A 19,859-nucleotide genomic window follows, 5' to 3' on the forward strand; every position below is an offset into this window, starting at 1 on the left:
ATATATAAAATGTTAGCAGGAAAGAGACTGAGGATTCCTCCACTAACTTCACTCAAAAATAATTCTCAAAGGAAAATTCAACCTGAACATATGGTTAACATTCTCATTTCAAGAAAGACTTCTAATTTATAGGACTGGTTTGAACTACTAAGGTAGCTCTATATCTGTTACTGAGCTTGCATTTTGCGGTTATTCTCTACAAAATGTAAGCGATTCGAAACACACAGCTTCAAAAGCAAATGCAAACATGTACAATATCTTTCCAAACTATGATAGTCAGAAAAACTATATTAACTTTAGTCAACAAGTCAAGATAACCACCGAAATGTGTATTGTACAAAGGATAAAGTTTACTGCAAATAACACAAGCTATAGTTTTTGACTGCTTACCTAGAGGGTGCAACGCCTACCAGATTAGGTCCCAACCCTCTGAAGAGGGAACGAGGACCTTCCTTTTCCAGAATCATCCTGGGGGGAAAAAAAATCATTTACAAAAATGGGAAGTTACAGTAAGAAAGATTTGGTACTTATGAATTTAGTTTGCAACATACATTTTTTTTTCCAGATGCTGTGCAGGACAGAAAACAGATCTTTGCCCAGTCTGAACAAAATAATCATTAGTAATTCTAAAATTTGGTACGATCTAAACTGAACTTTGAATCCCAGAAGTTTACAATACATAAGGAGGCAAATTGAATGATCCTATCTGCAATGGCTCTTTGTTACAGCAATTTAAAACAGATTAGCCTGGCTTGCTCCATCCCCAAAGCCATGCATCTTTCTTTGTTTCAAATATTTATTCACGTTTTTCTCTTACAACATTCAATAGTTCCTACCTCAACCACTATTTGACAAATTATCTAACACTCTGCATAGATGAAATATCTCCTGACCAGTCTTCAGAGATCCACTTTTTAAATTAAACAAGTCCTCATTACTAATTTACCAACCAGAGGAAGTACTCTTTCCCTATTCATTATCAAAGCTTCATACATTTTTTAAAAATCTTCTCTACTCTAGTAGAAATAATCTCATCATCCCAATTCTAAACCCTTAACAAAAGCTTTCCAACCCTGGTATCCTGATGAATCCATGCTGACTGCCTTTAATGCCACTTTCTATAATGGAGTGCTAAAAATTGCAGAGTGCTCCAAACATGGCCTAATCAATGATATGTACAAATTTATTACTTCTTAATTCTTGTACACAATCCTACTTACAAAACACGAAATGGCCTTTTAAAGAAGTATATACCCACACTTCCACTTTCAGGGAATCTTGTCTTCAAATCCCAAGATCTCGGCAACCTTCAGTAACTTCTATTGGGTGTACATTCACATTTCTTATGTTTGCCCCAAAATGCATTACCTCACACTTATCCACAGTAAACAGCATCACTTAAACCACGTCCATTTTAATGTTGATCAAAGTGGAAAAAAGGGTCATTAATGAGCAGTCAATGGATATTTAACTAAACAAACGCTTAACCAAAATTTGAATATCTCCCATGGCTGCAAAAATAGGACGAGGCAGAAATAGACAAAGTAGACAAGTATTGCCAAAGTTTCAATATTTTATGGAAGAATTTAGCATGTCTGTTGAGATTAGAGGTTCCCAATATCCACAAAATCTGGCCGAGGGTGGGATGAAGGATCAAACTGGTTAATTTTTGATCTTTCATTCTATCGTTAATTATCTACAGATTTGGGGCCGAATGATTTTCAATGCGCTTTGGTTTCAGAGTTACGTGCCCGCTTACAACGTATCCACACACCCCATGAGAACATATAGAACATAGAACATAGACATAGAACAGTACAGCACAGAACAGGCCCTTCGGCCCACGATGTTGTGCCGAGCTTTATCTGAAACCAAGATCAAGCTATCCCACTCCCTATCATCCTGGTGTGCTCCATGTGCCTATCCAATAACCGCTTAAATGTTTCTAAAGTGTCTGACTCCACTATCACTGCAGGCAGTCCATTCCACACCCCAACCACTCTCTGCGTAAAGAACCTACCTCTGATATCCGTCCTGTATCTCCCACCACGAACCCTATAGTTATGCCCCCTTGTAATAGCTCCATCCACCCGAGGAAATAGTCTTTGAACGTTCACTCTATCTATCCCCTTCATCATTTTATACACCTCTATTAAGTCTCCCCTCAGCCTCCTCCGCTCCAGAGAGAACAGCCCTAGCTCCCTCAACCTTTCCTCATATGACCTACCCTCCAAACCAGGCAGCATCCTGGTAAATCTCCTCTGCACTCCTTCCAGCGCTTCCACATCCTTCCTATAGTAAGGTGACCAGAACTGCACACAATATTCCAAATGTGGTCTCACCAAGGTCCTGTACAGTTGCAGCATAACCCCACGGCTCTTAAACTCCAACCCCCTGTTAATAAAAGCTAACACACTACAGGCCTTCTTCACAGCTCTATCCACTTGACTGGCAACCTTTAGAGATCTGTGGATATGGACCCCAAGATCTCTCTGTTCCTCCACAGTCTTCAGAACCCTACCTTTGACCCTGTAATCCACATTTAAATTAGTCCTACCAAAATGAATCACCTCACATTTATCAGGGTTAAACTCCATTTGCCATTTTTCAGCCCAGCTTTGCATCCTAACTATGTCTCTTTGCAGCCTACAACAGCCCTCCACCTCATCCACTACTCCACCAATCTTGGTGTCATCAGCAAATTTACTGATCCACCCTTCAGCCCCCTCCTCTAAGTCATTAATAAAAATCACAAAGAGCAGAGGACCAAGCACTGATCCCTGCGGCACACCGCTAGCAACCTGCCTCCAATCCGAAAATTTTCCATCGACCACCACCCTCTGTCTTCGGTCAGACAGCCAGTTACCTATCCAATCGGCCAACTTTCCCTCTATCCCACACCTCCTCACTTTCATCATAAGCCGACCATGGGGGACCTTATCAAACGCCTTACTAAAATCCATGTATATGACATCAACTGCCCTACCTTCATCAACACACTTAGTTACCTCCTCAAAAAATTCTATCAAATTTGTGAGGCACGACTTGCCCTTCACGAATCCGTGCTGACTATCTCGGATTAATCCGCATCTTTCTAAATGGTCGTAAATCCCATCCCTAAGGACCCTTTCCATCAATTTACCAACCACCGAAGTAAGACTAACCGGTCTATAATTACCAGGGTCATTTCTATTCCCTTTCTTAAACAGAGGAACAACATTCGCCATTCTCCAGTCCTCTGGCACCATCCCCGTGGACAGCGAGGACCCAAAGATCAACGCCAAAGGCTCTGCAATCTCATCCCTTGCCTCCCAAAGAATCCTAGGATACATTTCATCAGGCCCAGGGGACTTATCGACCTTCAGTTTATTCAAAACTGCCAAGACATCCTCCCTCCGAACATCTATTTCCTCCAGCCTATTAGCCTGTAACACCTTCTCTTCCTCAAAAACATGGCCCCTCTCCTTGGTGAACACTGAAGAAAAGTATTCATTCATCACCTCGCCTATCTCTACTGACTCCATACACAAGTTCCCACTACTGTCCTTGACCGGCCCTAACCTCACCCTGGTCATTCTTTTATTCCTCACATAAGAGTAAAAAGCCTTGGGGTTTTCCTTGATCCGACCCGCCAAGGACTTCTCATGTCCCCTCCTAGCTCTCCTAAGCCCCTTTTTCAGCTCATTCCTTGCTAACTTGTAACCCTCAATCAAGCCATCTGAACCTTGTTTCCTCATCCCTACATAAGCTTCCCTCTTCCTTTTCACAAGACATTCCACTTCTTTTGTGAACCATGGTTCCCTCACTCGGCCATTTCCTCCCTGCCTGACAGGAACATACCTATCAAGGACATCCAGTATTTGTTCCTTGAAAAAATTCCACTTTTCATTAGTTCCTTTCTCTGACAGTTTCTGTTCCCAACTTATGCCCCCTAATTCTTGCCTAATCGCATCATAATTACATTACAATTGTAAACCTTGCCCTGCCGTACGGCCCTATCCCTCTCCATTGCAATAACAAAAGACACCGAATTGTGGTCACTATCTCCAAATTGCTCTCCCACAACCAAATCTAACATTTGGCCCATCTGAAATCATGAAACTCTGCCACTCTGTCAGCAGGAAGACAATTAAAGATTTTAAACTTGTCTGTACTTTTCTTCTACGGAAGGCATGGCTCCAAGCACAATTCCACAGGTGCTATCTACTGTCTAGTTCTTCACTAATAATAATCATTATTCAAATATATGCCTATAGTGGGAGTGTCAGAATACTGCGTACGGAGAGTAATGATGTGGAGATGCCGGGGTTGGACTCGGGTAAACACAGTAAGAAGTCTCACAACACCAGGTTGAAGTCCAACAGGTTTATTTGGTAGCACAAGCCACAAGCTTTCAGAGCGCTGCCCCTTCATCAGGTGAGTGGGAGTTCGGTTCACAAACAGGGCATATATAGACACAAACTCAATTTACAAGATAATAGTTGGAATGCGAGTCTTTACAGATAATCAAATCTTAAAGGTACAGACAATGTGAGTGGAGAGAGGGTTAAGCACAGGTTAAAGAGATGTGTATTGTCTCCAACCAGAACAGTTAGTGAGATTTTGCAAGCCCAGGCAAGTCGTGGTGGTCACAGATAGTGTGACATGAACCCAAGATCCCGGTCGAGGCCGTCCTCATGTGTGCGGAACTTGGCTATCAGTTTTTGCTCAGCAATTCTGTGTTGTCGTGAAGGCCGCCTTGGAGAACGCCTACCCAAAGATCAAAGGCTGAATACCCGTGACTGGTGAAGTGTTCCCCATCATGAAGAGAACACTCCTGCTTGGTGATTGTCGAGCGGTGTTTATTAATCCGTTGTCATAGCATCTGCATGGTCTCCCCAATGTACCATGCCTCGGGACATCCTTTCCTGCAGCGTATCAGGTAGACAACGTTGGCCGAGTCACAAGAGCATGTACCATGTACCTGGTGGATGGTGTTCTCATGTGAGATGGTGGCATCCGTGTCAATGATCCGGCACGTCTTGCAGAGGTTGCTGTGGCAGGGTTGTGTCGTGGTCACTGTTCTTCTGAAGGCTGGGTAGTTTGCTGCGGACAATGGTCTGTTTGAAGGCAAAATGTGGGGGTATGGGGATGGCCTTGGTGAGATGTTTGTCTTCATCGATGACATGTTGAAGGCTCCGGAGAAGATGCTGTAGCTTCTCCGCTCCAGGGAAGTACTGGACAACGAAGGGTACTCTGTCTGCCGTGTCCCGTGTTTGTCTTCTGAGGAGGTCGGTGCGGTTTTTCGCTGTGGCGCATCAAAACTGTCGATCGATGAGTCGAGCGCCATATCCTGTTCTTATGAGGGCATCTTGCCACAGCAACCTCTGCAAGACGTGCCGGATCATCGACACGGATGCCATCATCGCACGTGAGAATGCCATCCACCAGATATACGGTACATACTCTTGCGACTCGGCCAACATTGTCTACCTGATACGCTGCAGGAAAGGATGTCCCGAGGCATGGTACATTGGGGAGACCGTGCAGACGCTACGACAACGGATGAATGAACACCGCTTGACAGTCACCAGGCAGGAGTGTTCTGTTCCTGTTGGGGAACACATCAGCAGTCATGGGCATTCGGCCTCTGATCTTCGGTTAAGCGTTCTCCAAGGCGGCCTTCACGACACACGACAATGCAGAATTGTTGAGCAGAAACTGATAGCCAAGTTCTGCACACAAGGACGGCCTCAACCGGGATCTTGGGTTCATGTCACACTATCTGTAACCCCCACGACTTGCCTGGGCTTGCAAAATCTCACTAACTGTCCTGGTTGGAGACAATACACATTACCTGTAAAGACTCGCATTCCAACTATTATCTTGTAAATTGAGTTTGTGTCTTTCTATGCCCTGTTTGTGAACACGACACCCACTCACCTGATGAATGGGCAGTGCTCCGAAAGCTTATGGCTTGTGCTACCAAATAAACCTGTTGGACTTTAACCTGGTGTTGTGAGACTTCTCACTATGGAGAGCAAGCCCAATCTTGCTCTCACCTAAATGACTACATCCAAAGATTATTGAATGGTTATCAAGTGCAAATTCTCTTCCCTAACCAATTCTAATGCTACTCCTGCAGCGATCACTCAGTTTAGTCCAAGCACAAACTTAATCTTCCATGGCAGAGTACTCGCTGGCCAAAAAAAACCAATTTGACAGCCTTGAATTTGAATCAGATCCTGAACTTCTGGTGGGATATGGGTGTCTTTTAAGCAAGAACATTTCAGAGAATTATAGTTTAGATGCTATTAAAACCTAAGCGTACAGGTCCTCACTTAAAAGTTGTGGAAGCATTTTTTTAGTAAACCAATTTTAAGTGAAACAATGGCTCTCATCTGATTCAATGTTAAAACTACAGTTACGTTCTGTAGGACCTTCTTTATCAGAAAAAAAGAGAGACCCCAGTGCAATATTTTACATCACTAAACTCCTAAATTGGCAAACAAAATAACTTTATAAAAATAAATTAAGTTTTATAAATATAACTTGTAGTGCCTCCTACTTGCTGTCAATCCTGCTCCTCAAACTTGCTACTCCCTAATCCTCCTGACTATTGCAGATCCACCCCCAATCTCAACCCGGAGTTGTGGCCTCTCTCCCCCACCCTGACCGACCCTCTCATTAAACCTCCCACTCCCTATCTCACCCTCTTGCCACTTACCTCTCCTGGAATTACATTCCTGTTCAAGATCCCTATCCAATCCCGGACCTTCGATGTTGTGGAAGTGCGAGTTCCTGTGGTGCCGAATTGAGCTGTTGCAATGTATGTTTTTTTTTAAAAAGTTCCCCCACTTGCTGCTTCCCTCTCCTAAACTCACAGAACTTTGGATCGGATCCGGATCTCAAACAGGAATGCAAGTTCAGAAGAAGTAGCAAGAGGGTGAGTCAGGGAGCAACGTGGATTGGGAAGGGAGAAAGAAGCCAGGTTGAGGAGAGGGAAAGAAGCTGCAACATGGAGGTTGAGGAGCGGGGAAGAGACTGCTCCAAAATGGCACAAATTGGGGCACACAGGAAATTACATTAAAACAATTCTCACAATGCTCTATGAAACTACACTTACAGGATTTTAATTGACTTGCAAGTTACTACTCGGAAAAGGGTAAAATTCCCTAATAAACCCCATAATGCAATTATGCAGCAAAGTGTCAAGGGAAAAATACACAATGCGTTATTTATATTTATCCATTTTAGAACATGCAAAGAAAATGAGAGAAAGAGAGAGAGAGATAAAGGGAGACTAGCCAGAAGTTAGCTCTGTAGAGGAAATGGTGCATTATTCACAAAAGCTAAAGTTCAGATTCTAAAACTGAAGTGCTTCCAAAGCAAGCAGATGACCCCAGTGGCAGTGTTTAATTGAGAAGCATTGCACTAGAGGAAATATTGAGTCATACCATCAAAAATGAGTCAGAGAAGAGAACTACAGTGTGTAACAATGTGGAGGGGATTTAACTTTGCAGGTTGGGGAGACTTTTAGCCAAATTGTTCCATCCAGTACAACTATAACACTGGCATCTACCTGGCAATGTGGAAAACTCCCCAGGTATGTTCTGGCCACAGAAAAATAGAACAACCCAACTCAGCCAATTACTGTCCCATCAGTCTGCTCTTAGTCATCAGCAAAGTGATGGAAAAAAATTGTTGTTGACAGTGCTATAGCAAGCGGCATTTACACAGCAATAGCCTGCTCATTGATACTCAGTTTGGATTCAGCCAGGATTACTTATCTTGTGACCTGATTACAGCCTTAGTCCAAGCATGGACAAAAGAGCTGACCTTGAGCCGAGGTGAGAGCGACTGTCCTGGACATCAGGGAAGCAAAACTTGAGTTAATGTGAATCAGGGGAAAAAGTCTCCACTGGCTGGAGCCATACCTAGTACAAAGGGAGGTGATTGTGGATGTTGGAAGTCAATCATCTCAGTTCCAGGATACCACTGCAGGAGTTCCTCAGCTGCTTCATCAATGACCTTCCCAGTGTTGTAAAGATCAGAAGTGGGGATGTTAACTGATAATTGCACAAACGTTCAGCACAATTCGAAACTGTTCAGATACTGAAGCAGTCCGTGCCCATATGCAGTAAAGCCTGGATAACATTCAGGCTTGTGCTGATAAGTGACAAGTGACAATTAACATTCATGCCACCCAAGTGGCGGACATTGGCCATCTCCAATGGGAGAGAAACCAACCATCTTCCCTTGACATTCAATCACATTACTATCGCTGTATCTCCCACTAACAACATTAAGGGTTACCATTGACCAGAAACTGAACTGGGCCAGCCATACAAATACTGTGACTGCAAGAACAGGTCAGAGGCTGGGGATTCTGTGGAGACTATCTCACCTCCTGACTCCTCAAAGCCTGTCCACCATCTACGGGTGTAATGGAATATTCTCCACTTGCCTGGATGAGTGTTATTCCAATAACACTCAAGGAGTTTGACACCATCCAGGACAAAGCTAGGTAGTTTGATTGCTAACCCTTCCACAAACATTCAATCCCTCCACCACTGGTGCATTAGTGGCATCAGTGTGTACCATCTAGAAAATGCACTGGAGCAACTTACCAAAGATCCTTCAACAGCACTTTCCCAACCTGTAATTGCTGCTACCTAGAAAGACAAGGGCAGCAGATGCACGGGAACACTGTTACCTGAGGTTCCCTTCTAAGCCACAGACCATCCTGACTTGAAACTATATCACTGTTTCTTCACTGTCCCTGGGTCAAATCCTAAAAATCCCTAATGGGCTGCAGTGGTTTAGAAGGCAGCTCACCACTATCTTCTCAAAGGCAATAAATGCTGGCCGAGCCAATGATGCCCATATCTTATGAAAGAAAAAAAAATTACCTCAGGGAAATTACTGGCAAACTGCAAAAAAATAGGCAATAAAAAGCCATTGCAAAGTTACAGCCTTTTGATAGGGCACAACCAATTGCAATTAAGTGAACAATCCTTTCAATCAAGAAAAATCAAAAAATCAATAGTTTGAAATCAGTAATGTACAAGATCCCCTTCAAAGCTTGAGAATAATACATATCAAAAAAAAAATTAGGTCAAAAATACAAAGATTGACCTGAATATTGTTGTAATAATGAGGGAGGCTTATTGGTACCATCGGCAAATCAGACAGCAATTCAGTTCACCACAGAAGTTTAGATGTTGTCATCGGGTACAACCTTGAGTTCCAATCTATCCCTACACATTTACCATGGTTACTTCACTTAACCCACACATCCATGGGTGGCACAGTGGTTAGCACTGCTGCCTCACAGCGCCAGGGACTCAGGTTCAATTCCCAGCTTGGGTCACTGCCTGTGTGGAATCTGCACTCTCTTCCCGTATCTGTATGGGTTTCCTCCCACAGTCCAAAAGACGTGCTGGTTAGGTGCATTGGCCACGCTAAATTCTCCCTCAGTGTATCCAGAACTGGTGCCAGAGTGTGGCAACTAGGGGATGTTTACAGTAAATTCATTGCAGGGTTATGCAAGTGTACTTTTGACACTAATAAATAAACTTTTGACACTAAGGAGCAATTTAGCACGGCCAATCCACCTAACTTGCACATCTTTGGACTGTGGTAAAAACCAGAGCACCCGGAGGAAACCCACGTTAAACATCCACACAGTCACCAAAGGCCAGAATAGAACCTGGATCCCTTGTATTGTGAGGCAGCAGTGCTAACCACTGTCATCCTGCTGCCCTCAGTGTGAAATGATCTGATCAAGGTAACAATTACCCTGTAGGATGTCTTTAATGTTGTCACATTTTAGCATCGAGTTTGCATGGGGAGCAAATGACTTGTACCCCCTGGAAAAGCAAGTTACCTCACAATTTGAGAACAGGTGAAGCTCGCTGTTTCCATGGTAGTAAAAGTAGTATTTTCCACTCACAAAATGCTGCTGTCAAGCCAAAAAGGATGTTCTGCCAATCACACAAGGTAATGTGGCATATGAATTGGAGTGCCAGTGTGATGCTCGGTTCGTAAGCCGCAAGTCCCCTTCCACTGTTTGCATCAGACAAGGTATGGACAGTACCCAACCAGCCCATGCTTGCAAAACATGACTGTCTAACATTAGATATGATTCTGCGATTGGACAATATTTGGTATATAATCCTCAATGTGGCAATTTAAGATGGTCAGATGGGCTCGCAATGTGACGCATGGGCTGCATATTAATATGCTCCCCATGCACACACATTGCGCACATTTCAACTAGGTGACAGCCATTCGTTGGTTCATTCCTCAGGGCAATGCCTTGATCGGAGTCAAGTGCCTGGTTTAATTTTTTACTTGGCAGTCAACTGTCAGCTACCATCAATTGGTGCATTCTCCATGACAACATCTCTACCAAAGTCCACTTGCCAACCAGTCAGCACTCTCCTCTCATATGGTATAACATTGTTGTTTCCCCTGACATGGTATTCATGCAATTGTCCCATTTAAGTGCAAGATGAAAGGCTTTGGCAAAATATCTTCTTCATCAATACATCCAATTTATATTTCTTGCTCTGCATGGCTGATTGAAAATTCTTCAGTTCGACTTGCTGAAGAGTCTTTTTCTTTCCTCCACCCTTCCCACAAATGTTACAAATCCCTTGTAGCAGCTGCCAATGGCAGGAAATCTCCACTCTAAAGGTGGTGCGGGAGCCATCACCATTCCTGTGTTGCTGCCTGCAAATTCCAGGTTAGTATACTTTAAACAATATTTCAAAAGGAGAAAAAAAATCAAACTCTATTAAGTATGGTTTTGTTGAAGGGTCAGTTTGTCAAATCAAAAATGGTAACATCCTCTTAGTTCAGCAGGCCTGAAAACATATTAACGTGCAACAACTATATTTATAGCTGTTAGCTATATATCACACTGATGAGTACACAGCGTGCAGTGTCTTACCATTTTGCATTTAATGTTTCAGTAAATATTAACGGAATCCATCACAGAAATCAAGGAAGGAGTCAGTTGCAGGCATGTGCTAAGCTATTGCGCCCAAATTATCAGAACTAGAACTTAATTTCCGCAATGCTTGTACTTGCTTAGTTTGTGAAAGATTTACTGAATACATCTCTCTAATATTTGTGTTTTCTACAGGGACACTTTCTCTTAGCGGATCCAGTTTAGCTGAGCAGTTATTGACTGCCACAGTCTATCCAATGGAATTGCTATTGGGACTAATGTTTTAAATCAATGATCAGAATGAAAATAGTGGAGAGAATGAGCAGCAATTTCACACCAGCTATGTGCAGTTGAAAGCACTATAAATTCACTGCAAATTGTTAAGACACGTAGTAAACAACAAAGCAAGTGACAGACTACGGCTGGGTGGGGGCATCATTTACCAATTGGTCAAAGAAGCAGACAAAATTTAATACAGAGCGGTACAAGTGATGCGGTGCTATTGTTGAGCCAAGCAATTCAATTTAATTTAATGACAAGCCAGATATAGTGACCAGCCTACAATTGTTTGAACATGTATCCAGCAGCAATCGAGTTCAAAGTTTAGTTTGAAAATTAAAACACAAAGTAACGAAGCTTCCTGATCCTTTAGTAGGCTGACTTTAAAACAGAAGACGACAGAAATTGTCGACAATTAACTGGGCAAGATTAGGTGGTGCTCAGAAATAATTTAGTGTATTACAGAATCAGTCGATATTGTTAAGAGGCAAAATCACTATTTGTTTTCAAAATAAAAGCCGTGGATCGTTAAATAAGTGAGGAACAATATAAAATAAAAAAGCAAGAGCTAACACAATAGAAGGTGAATATCAGAAAAATAATTGAGGCCTTAAGAGTTACATATGAAGAGCATCTCAAAATTAATTGATAAGCCATGTGATTATGGTGTACTTCGCTGATCCAAAAACAAGAGGCTGGCAATTGAGTGCACAAGTAAGAAGCTATTTTTGGAACAGAATATTTCTGTAATTAAGAATAATCTGGTAAAGCAAAGAAAGGTAGCAGAAATAAAGCTGGAACAATGGAATTTGAGACACATTGGTAGAAAACACTTTCTCTACCTGCCTCAAATAGGTAGTGTGGTTAGGGTAGCGGAATAAAAAAAAGTTAGAGCAAATCAGATCCCAAATGTTGAGTGGGAGGTAGTCAACAGGAGGGTGCTGTGACAAAAATTCACGTGATTCCTGTATAGCGATCAGACAGGCAATGGAATACAAGAATTCAGTCAATTCTACAACATCTACATTCACAAATACCTTAAACATTAGGAATAGGATGTCAAAACTGATGGCTGCTCCAGAAATGACAATAATAATACATACAGCATGCGTGTGTTACAAAGTGCACTTCAGAGACACTGTGTGAAATTGATCCTGTGGAACACAATGTAAACTATTTTGTTAGATATCTTTACTGAAACAACAACAAAGCTAACACTGGTAGGTTACAATCCATTCCTTCAGTCAGCATAATGTTACGATCTTGTTAGGGATCTTTAACATATAAAGAAGAAATCTAAACACCCAATAATTAATTGATGGAGCATACACTACAAGATTTCATGTTTTTGTATACAATAAATGTTGTTTTTATCCGAAGAGAAATTAAACAGAGCAAGCTCCACCATAGTTTACAAAGACTTATGCTATAAACACAGTTCTGCTTTCACTCCCACTCCCAAGATTTCCCGCGTCTTAGAAAGTCCTGAACATTAATTCACCTTTCTTGGGACCAGCCCAAAAAGGTATGTCACAGCCCTCTGGAATTCACTTCCAATTCTCTCAGGGTTCCAGCTATCCTCTGAGGCAATTATCTTGGAAGTCTTCCATCTTGGCTGCATGACTCTCCACCTTTTCTTTACAAATCTCACAGCTCCTTGTTCAGATTGCCATAGAATACCCCATTATCCAAGCTAACTCTGTTGACTGCTTTCTGTCACAAAACTCTGCGAGGACCAAAGAACAGTACAGCATAGGAACAGGCCCTTCAGACCACCAAGTCTGTGCTGACACAGATGCCTCTCCAATATTTTCTTGCCTCCACGTAGTCCGTATCCCTCTATTCCCTGCCTATTCATGTATCTATCCAGATGTCTCTTGAACATTGTTACAGAATATACTTCCACCCCTTCCTCCGCATTCCAGACATTCAACACCCTACGTATGAAAAACTTGCTCTTTACATTTCTTAACCTTTCCCTCTCTCACTTTCAACCTATGCCCGAGTAATTGACCATTCGACCCTCGGAAAAAGACTCTGACGATCCACTCTATCCAAGCCTGTCATAATCTTGTAAACCTCTATCAGGTCCCCCTCTCATCTTCCGATGCTCCAATAAAAACAATCCAAGTTTGTTCAACCTTTCTTCATAGCCCATATTCTCTAAACCAGGCAACATCCTGGTAAATCTCTTCTGCACCCTTTCCAATGCATCAACATCCTTCCGGTAGTGCGGTAGCCAGAATTGTACACAATACTCCAAATGCGGCCTAACCAAAGTCTTATACAGCTGCAACATGATTTTTCAATTCCCACACTCAATGCCCCGACTAATGAAGGCCAGTATGCCATACACCTTCTTGACCACCTTGTTCACCTGAGATGCCACCTTCAGTGAACTGTGGATTGGCACACCTAGATCCTTCTGTATGCTAATATTTCTAAAGGCTTTACCATTTACTACATACTTTCCTTCTGAATAGACCTTCCAAATTGCATTACCTTCACATCTGTCCGGGTTAAATTCCATCTGCCATCTTTTGGCCCAGTTCTCTAGTCGATTTATATCCTACTGTATCCTCCTCACTATCCGCTACTCCCCCAATTTCTGTATCATCTGCAAATTTACTAATCAGACCACCTACATTTTCCACCAAATCATTTATATATGACTGTAGATTTCTTCTACTAGCTACCAGATAAATCATCCAGCTGTTTCCCCCTCATGAAATCCAAACAGCATTCTCCCCACATTCCATGCAGTGAATGGTGAAGCTAGTATCTTCTGTGCTTGAAGTGCTATTCTAACTGACTAACGTTAATTTTCTTAAGTTCTTCCAACTCTGAGTTGAAGCCTGCTTCTAGACCAAAGCCACAACTGCCTCACTGGTCTGTTCTGAAACCAAACGTACAGAAATTAAGTAGAATAATCATCTAACCAAAGCTCCACCCAGAATCAGTCTGTATATCAAATGGCATTTATGTTACCTAAACATTGCTAAATGCTATATTCTAAAACTTGTTGATTTTTGGAGTAATTGTTCCATGACCAGTGAGATGATGATGTGGAGATACCGGCATTGGACTGGGGTAAGCACGGCAAGAGGTCTCACAACACCAGGTTAAAGTCCAACAGGTTTATTTGGTAGCACAAGCCATAAGCTTTCGAAGCACTGCCCCGTCATCAGGTGAGTGGGTGTCGTGTTCACAAACAGGGCATAGAAAGACACAAACTCAATTTACAAGATAATAGTTGGAATGCGAGTCTTTACAGGTAATGTGTATTGTCTCCAACCAGGACAGTTAGTGAGATTTTGCAAGCCCAGGCAAGTCGTGGGGGTTACAGATAGTGTGACATGAACCCAAGATCCCGGTTGAGGCTATCCTCGTATACAGAACTTGGCTATCAGTTTCTGCTCAGCAATTCTGCATTGTCGTGTGTCATGAAGGCTGCCTTGGAGAACGCTTACCCGAAGATCAGAGGCTGAATGTCCGTAACTGCTGAAGTGTTCCCCAACAGGAAGAGAACTCTCCTGCCTGGTGATTGTCGAGCGGTGTTCATTCATCCGTTGTCGTAGCATCTGCATGGTCTCCCCAATGTGCCATGCCTCGGGACATCCTTTCCTGCAGCGTATCAGGTAGACAACGTTGGCAGAGTTGCACGAGTATGTACCGTGTACCTGGTGGATGGTATTCTCATGTGAGGTGTTTGTGAACACATCTCCCACTCACCTGATGAAGGGGCAGTACTCTGAACGCTTGTGGCTTGTGCTACCAAATAAACCTGTTGGACTTTAACCTGGTGTTGTGAGACTTCTTAGTGAGATGATGACTCGAAAGTATTGCACAAGGGAGGGGAAGAAATAACGAAACCAGGCAGGAATTCTCCAGTCATTCACACCCTGCCGCCACTGCCAGTGAGGATGGAGAATTTGGCGCTCAGCCAAATCTCTGTGCAGTCTTCACGACACAACAACAACGCAGAGTCGCTGAGCAGAGACTGATAGCCAAGTTCCGCACAAGTTCCTGGTTGAGGACGGCCTCAACCAGGATCTAGGGTTCACATCACACTATCTGTAACCCCCAAGACTTGCCTGGGCTTGCAAAATCTCACTAACTGTCCTGGCTGGAGACAATACACACCTCTTCAACCTGTGCTTAACCCTCTGTCCACTCACGTTGTCTGTACCTTTAAGACTCGATTCCCTGTAAAGACTCGCATTCCAACCATTATTTTGTAAATTGAGTTTGTTTCTTTATATGTCCTGTTTGTGAACAGAACTCCCACTTACCTGATGAAGGAGCAGCGCTCCGAAAGCTAGTGGCTTGTGCTACCAAATAAACCTGTTGGACTTTAACTTGGTGTTGTGAGACTTCTTAGTGCGTTTACTCCAGTCCAACACCGGCATCTCCACATCAGTGCAGTGGGACAGAGAATCTCAGCTGTGAATGGGGTCAGAGAATCCGTCCTGAGGTTTCCCAATTCTTGACCACCCATGTCTGCGACTGGACTTTTGCTTGTAAGGTCTCTAGTCAAAAAGTTGCTTACACTCCCCATGAATTTAGTCTTTAAGTGGTCTTGGTTCTTGTATCAGAGCGTACCAGGTATCCCCAGTAAAAGAGTTAAATGTACTTTATAAAAAGACAGGAAAAATAGGCATGTGTAAAACAAATAAATCAAGCACCTGTTCTACATATACAGTATTAAGATATAAAGGAAGAGACCAAGGACAATATTTACAAATTGGAAAATGCAGTACTTACTTTAAACAATGCAGAGGGCCAGGAGAGACACGAGCCATCCGGCTCACACGAGCCCCATTTATTGTACTGAGGTGAACTTCTGGGATATAGAAAGTGACAGATGATGATTGCAGTCTGGTTTTCACTACTTCCAAAGGGCATGTTAAAATGGCTCCTACTGTCCCCCCACAGCTGCCAAAACAAAATGGCCCAGTTTAGTCCAAAATAAACATTTAGCCAATAAACAAAAATGCATGAGAACAGTGTTGAGAATGATAATTACACCAAGTAGCATATCTCCATCTGCAATGTAGTCATGAACATAATGCTGCTTTATTTCCCATTAGCTCAGTGAATAAATGCATACAAGTGTGGTGACAGAGGATTGGAGTTCTTCTAACATTGTACCTCTAAAGGCAGTGAGGGATAGACCAAATTCATTACTGGCTAGTCAGTCTAACCCTTGGTTGTGGGAAAAGTATTGATTCAGTTCTGAGACAGAATAAATTGTCACTTAGAAAGGCATAGATCAATCAAGGTAGTCAGCATGGATTTGTTAAGGGAAGGTCACATCTGACTAATTTGATATTTTTGAGCAAGTTAGGAGGGTGATTGGAGATGGTACTGCAGTTGATGTGGCCTGCATGGATTTTAGCAATGTTTTTGACATGGAAAACTGGTTAAAGACCTAAAAACCCATGGAATCCATGAGAATTAACAACTTGGATGCAAAAATTGTCCAGTGGTAGGAAGCAAGAACAGTTGTTGATGGGTGTTAGAATCATAGAATCCTACAGTGCAGAAAGAGGCCATTCGGCCCATCGAGTCGGCACCAACCACAATCCCACCCAGGCCCTATCCACATATCCCTACATATTTACCCACTAACCTATGCATCCCGGGACACTAAGGGACAATTTAGAATGCCCAATCAACCGAGCCGGCACATCTTTGGACTGTGGGAGGAAACCGGAGCACCCGGAGGAAACCCACACAGACACAGGGAGAATGTGCAAACTCCACACAGACAGCGACCCGAGCCGGGATTCGAACCCAGGTCCCTGGAGCTGTGAAGCAGCAGTGCTAACCACTGTGCTACCGTGCCTTCCTGGGTGTTTTTGAGAGTGGAAGGCTGTTTCCAATTCTGCAGAGCTTTGTACCAGGTCCCCTGCTTTTTATGGCACAAATTAACAATTTGGACATAAAATGTAGAAGGAATGATTAAGAAGTTTGCAGATGACAAAAAAGTTGGTCACATGCTTGATAGTGAGGATGATAGCTGGAGGCTGCAGGAAGTTATCAATGGACTGGTCAGGTGGACAGAAAAGTGACAAATGGAATTCAATCAAGGGTGTGCAATGGTGCATTTGAAGAGGTCAAACAAAGCAAAGGAATACACAATACATGGGAGGATAATGAGTGATGCAGAGGAAGTGAGGGACCGGAGTGAATGTCCACAGATCCCTGAAAGTAACAGAACAGGTCAATAAAGGTGGTTACGGCATATGGAACACTTTATTTAGCTGAGGCATAGAAGCCAAAAGCAGGGAGATTATGTGAGAACTATATTAACAAAAACCATTAGTTAGGCTACAACTAGAGTACTGTGAACAGTTCTGGTCACCTCATTACAGAAAGGATATAATTGCGCCAGAGAGGTACAGAGCAGATTGATGAGGATGTCGCCAAGACTGTAAACTGCAGCTATGAGAAACGATTGAATAGGCTGTGTTGTTCCCCTTAAAGCAGAGGAGACTGAGGGGAGATTTTACTGAGATGTACTTGTCAGGGGCATGGACATGGGAAGAGCCTATTTACGTTAGCACAGAGGTCAGTGACTTAGGGGGCATAGATTTAAAGTGCTTTGGCTTATGGATTAGAGGGGAAATAAGGAAATAATAGGGGTCTGAAACTCGTGGCCTGAAAAAGGGTGGTCGAAACAGAAAATCTCATCTCATTTAAAAAGGTGCCTGGATGTGCACCTGAAGTTCTGTAACCTCCAGGGCTATGGAGCAAATGCTGGAAAGTGGGAATAGGTTGGGTGGCTCATATTTTTTTGGCTGGTGCAGACAGGATAGGCTAAGTGGCCTCCTTCTGTGCAGTATGCGGTCTATGATTCTACTATTCTATAGTACTGAGGCATAAAAAATACAAAATGGTGTCATTTGTGATCATTTTGTTTCCCTTTCTGCAATTTACCGGTTTCTCTTCTAGGTCAAGAAAAATCTCATTGTAAATTTGATGCAGACATACTATTTAAATGACTTGTGAATCATTGTATGTCAACAGTCTAGCCACAACTGAACAATGGAAAGAGCTGAAGAGCTGAGCAAAAGTGGGAGGAAAATAAAAGAATATCAATTAATAGCAGTGAATGCATTCAACACAATTGCTGTTATTGTAACGGTTCAGGTAGCTATATAGTGCAAGATACAGTGTGCAGCAAGAAAGAGTTTCCATTTCACAAAAGGTGATCACAAAAAAAATTAAGTTACACTTTTTTTAAAAATGCACACACAAATGCCTAGGTTTTCTTGATACAAAAGCAAAAGAAGAAAATTGAACTCAATCTTGTGCAGATACTTTGTCTGCCTTCCCAGTTAACTGGCAGAACTTTCATGGGACAATATCCCAAGTGAACCACTGCACAATGAGATGCTTTGTATAGTAACTTTGTCAGTTGGCAACATTCACCTCCTGCAAGATAGAAATCACAACCCAAGGCTAAGTTCACTTTCTCACTTGAAATGTTCTTCATTCTCTTGCCTAAGGTACATACAAGTGTTAAGTTAGGTAATGCCATATTTCCATTACTCATCGGGGAAAGAAGTTCCCCCTAAATAGCGGATAATAGAGTTTCTGTAATACTAGATGACAAAAGGAGCAGATAGATGCAGAATCACAACAAAATATTAACCACACAACAATAAAGTATTGTTTATCATTATGTCCTTAACTGTTGAATATTTAAGTAGCATATCTCACACCACTCAGATCTTTCAACACAGTTCTTACTTATTTGAACTGTGGAGTGAGTAATGATGAGGACTTCTGGGTTATTTGACACAATGTGGAGATGCCGGCATTGGACTGGGGTAAACACGGTAAGAGTTTTAACAACTTCAGGTTAAAGTACTTTAACCTGGTGTTGTTAAAACTCTTATTTGACACATGCAGAATATTTCACACACCATTCACCACAACAGCCAAGACCACCCACGCACCAAGCCAAAATTCTCCCTTTAAAAAAGGTAATTAAGCAGCTGGTTGAAAATTGTATTTCAGGGTTCTGGTGTGTCAGCTGGAGTGGGTTAGACAGGATATCCAAAAGTGAAATACGGATGCAGCCGCAATGGCTGCTTTTGTTTTACAGCAGTAAATGAAAATGTGAATGCAGTAGGGTAGAGGAAGATTGCTTATCTTCAGACATTTACTATCTGCAGTGTCCAGGTGATTTCCTCTATAAATTAACCAATTTCCATTTGTACATAGGGTTTGAACAAATGAGTATTAAATTACCAAAATGAATGTTGTTACAAGTAGTGAATGGTTTTTTAAATTCATTTACATTATATATCACAGGCTTGGAGTTTCATAAGCCTACAGCACAAGAAAGATCAAGTTTATATCATGTATTTGGATACAGAATAAAAATTGATATACCCTGTAAGGTCTACATGTAGATATTGGTATCAGACAGCATTTCTCATTCTAGGTACAAGAAATGATCAGAGACACATTTAATGGAACATAAACAAGTCATTGTTTTTAAGAGTTTATTTTATTAGTGTCACGAGGCTTACATTAACGCTGCAATGAAGCCACTCTAAAAATCCCTGAGTCACCACACTCCAGCACCTGTTTGGGTACACTGAGGAAGAATTTAGCATGGCCAATGCAC

At 42.3% G+C, this 19,859-nt stretch overlaps 1 protein-coding gene across 2 annotated transcripts in view; it reads right to left on the minus strand.

The window, feature by feature from the left end:
* Positions 1–19,859, minus strand: part of LOC144491101 (solute carrier family 25 member 36) — a 62,157-nt gene that overhangs the window by 22,340 nt on the left and 19,958 nt on the right. For both annotated transcript variants that reach the window (XM_078208791.1, XM_078208785.1), the window contains exons 2-3: positions 15,980–16,150; positions 391–468 (exon numbers count right to left, since the gene is read on the minus strand). In XM_078208791.1, coding sequence (XP_078064917.1) covers positions 391–468; positions 15,980–16,150 — 249 coding nt within the window. The remainder of the gene's footprint in view (positions 1–390; positions 469–15,979; positions 16,151–19,859) is intronic.

This window comes from Mustelus asterias, chromosome 3 (assembly GCF_964213995.1).
Source record: "Mustelus asterias chromosome 3, sMusAst1.hap1.1, whole genome shotgun sequence".
NCBI classification, from domain to species: Eukaryota; Metazoa; Chordata; class Chondrichthyes; order Carcharhiniformes; family Triakidae; genus Mustelus; species Mustelus asterias.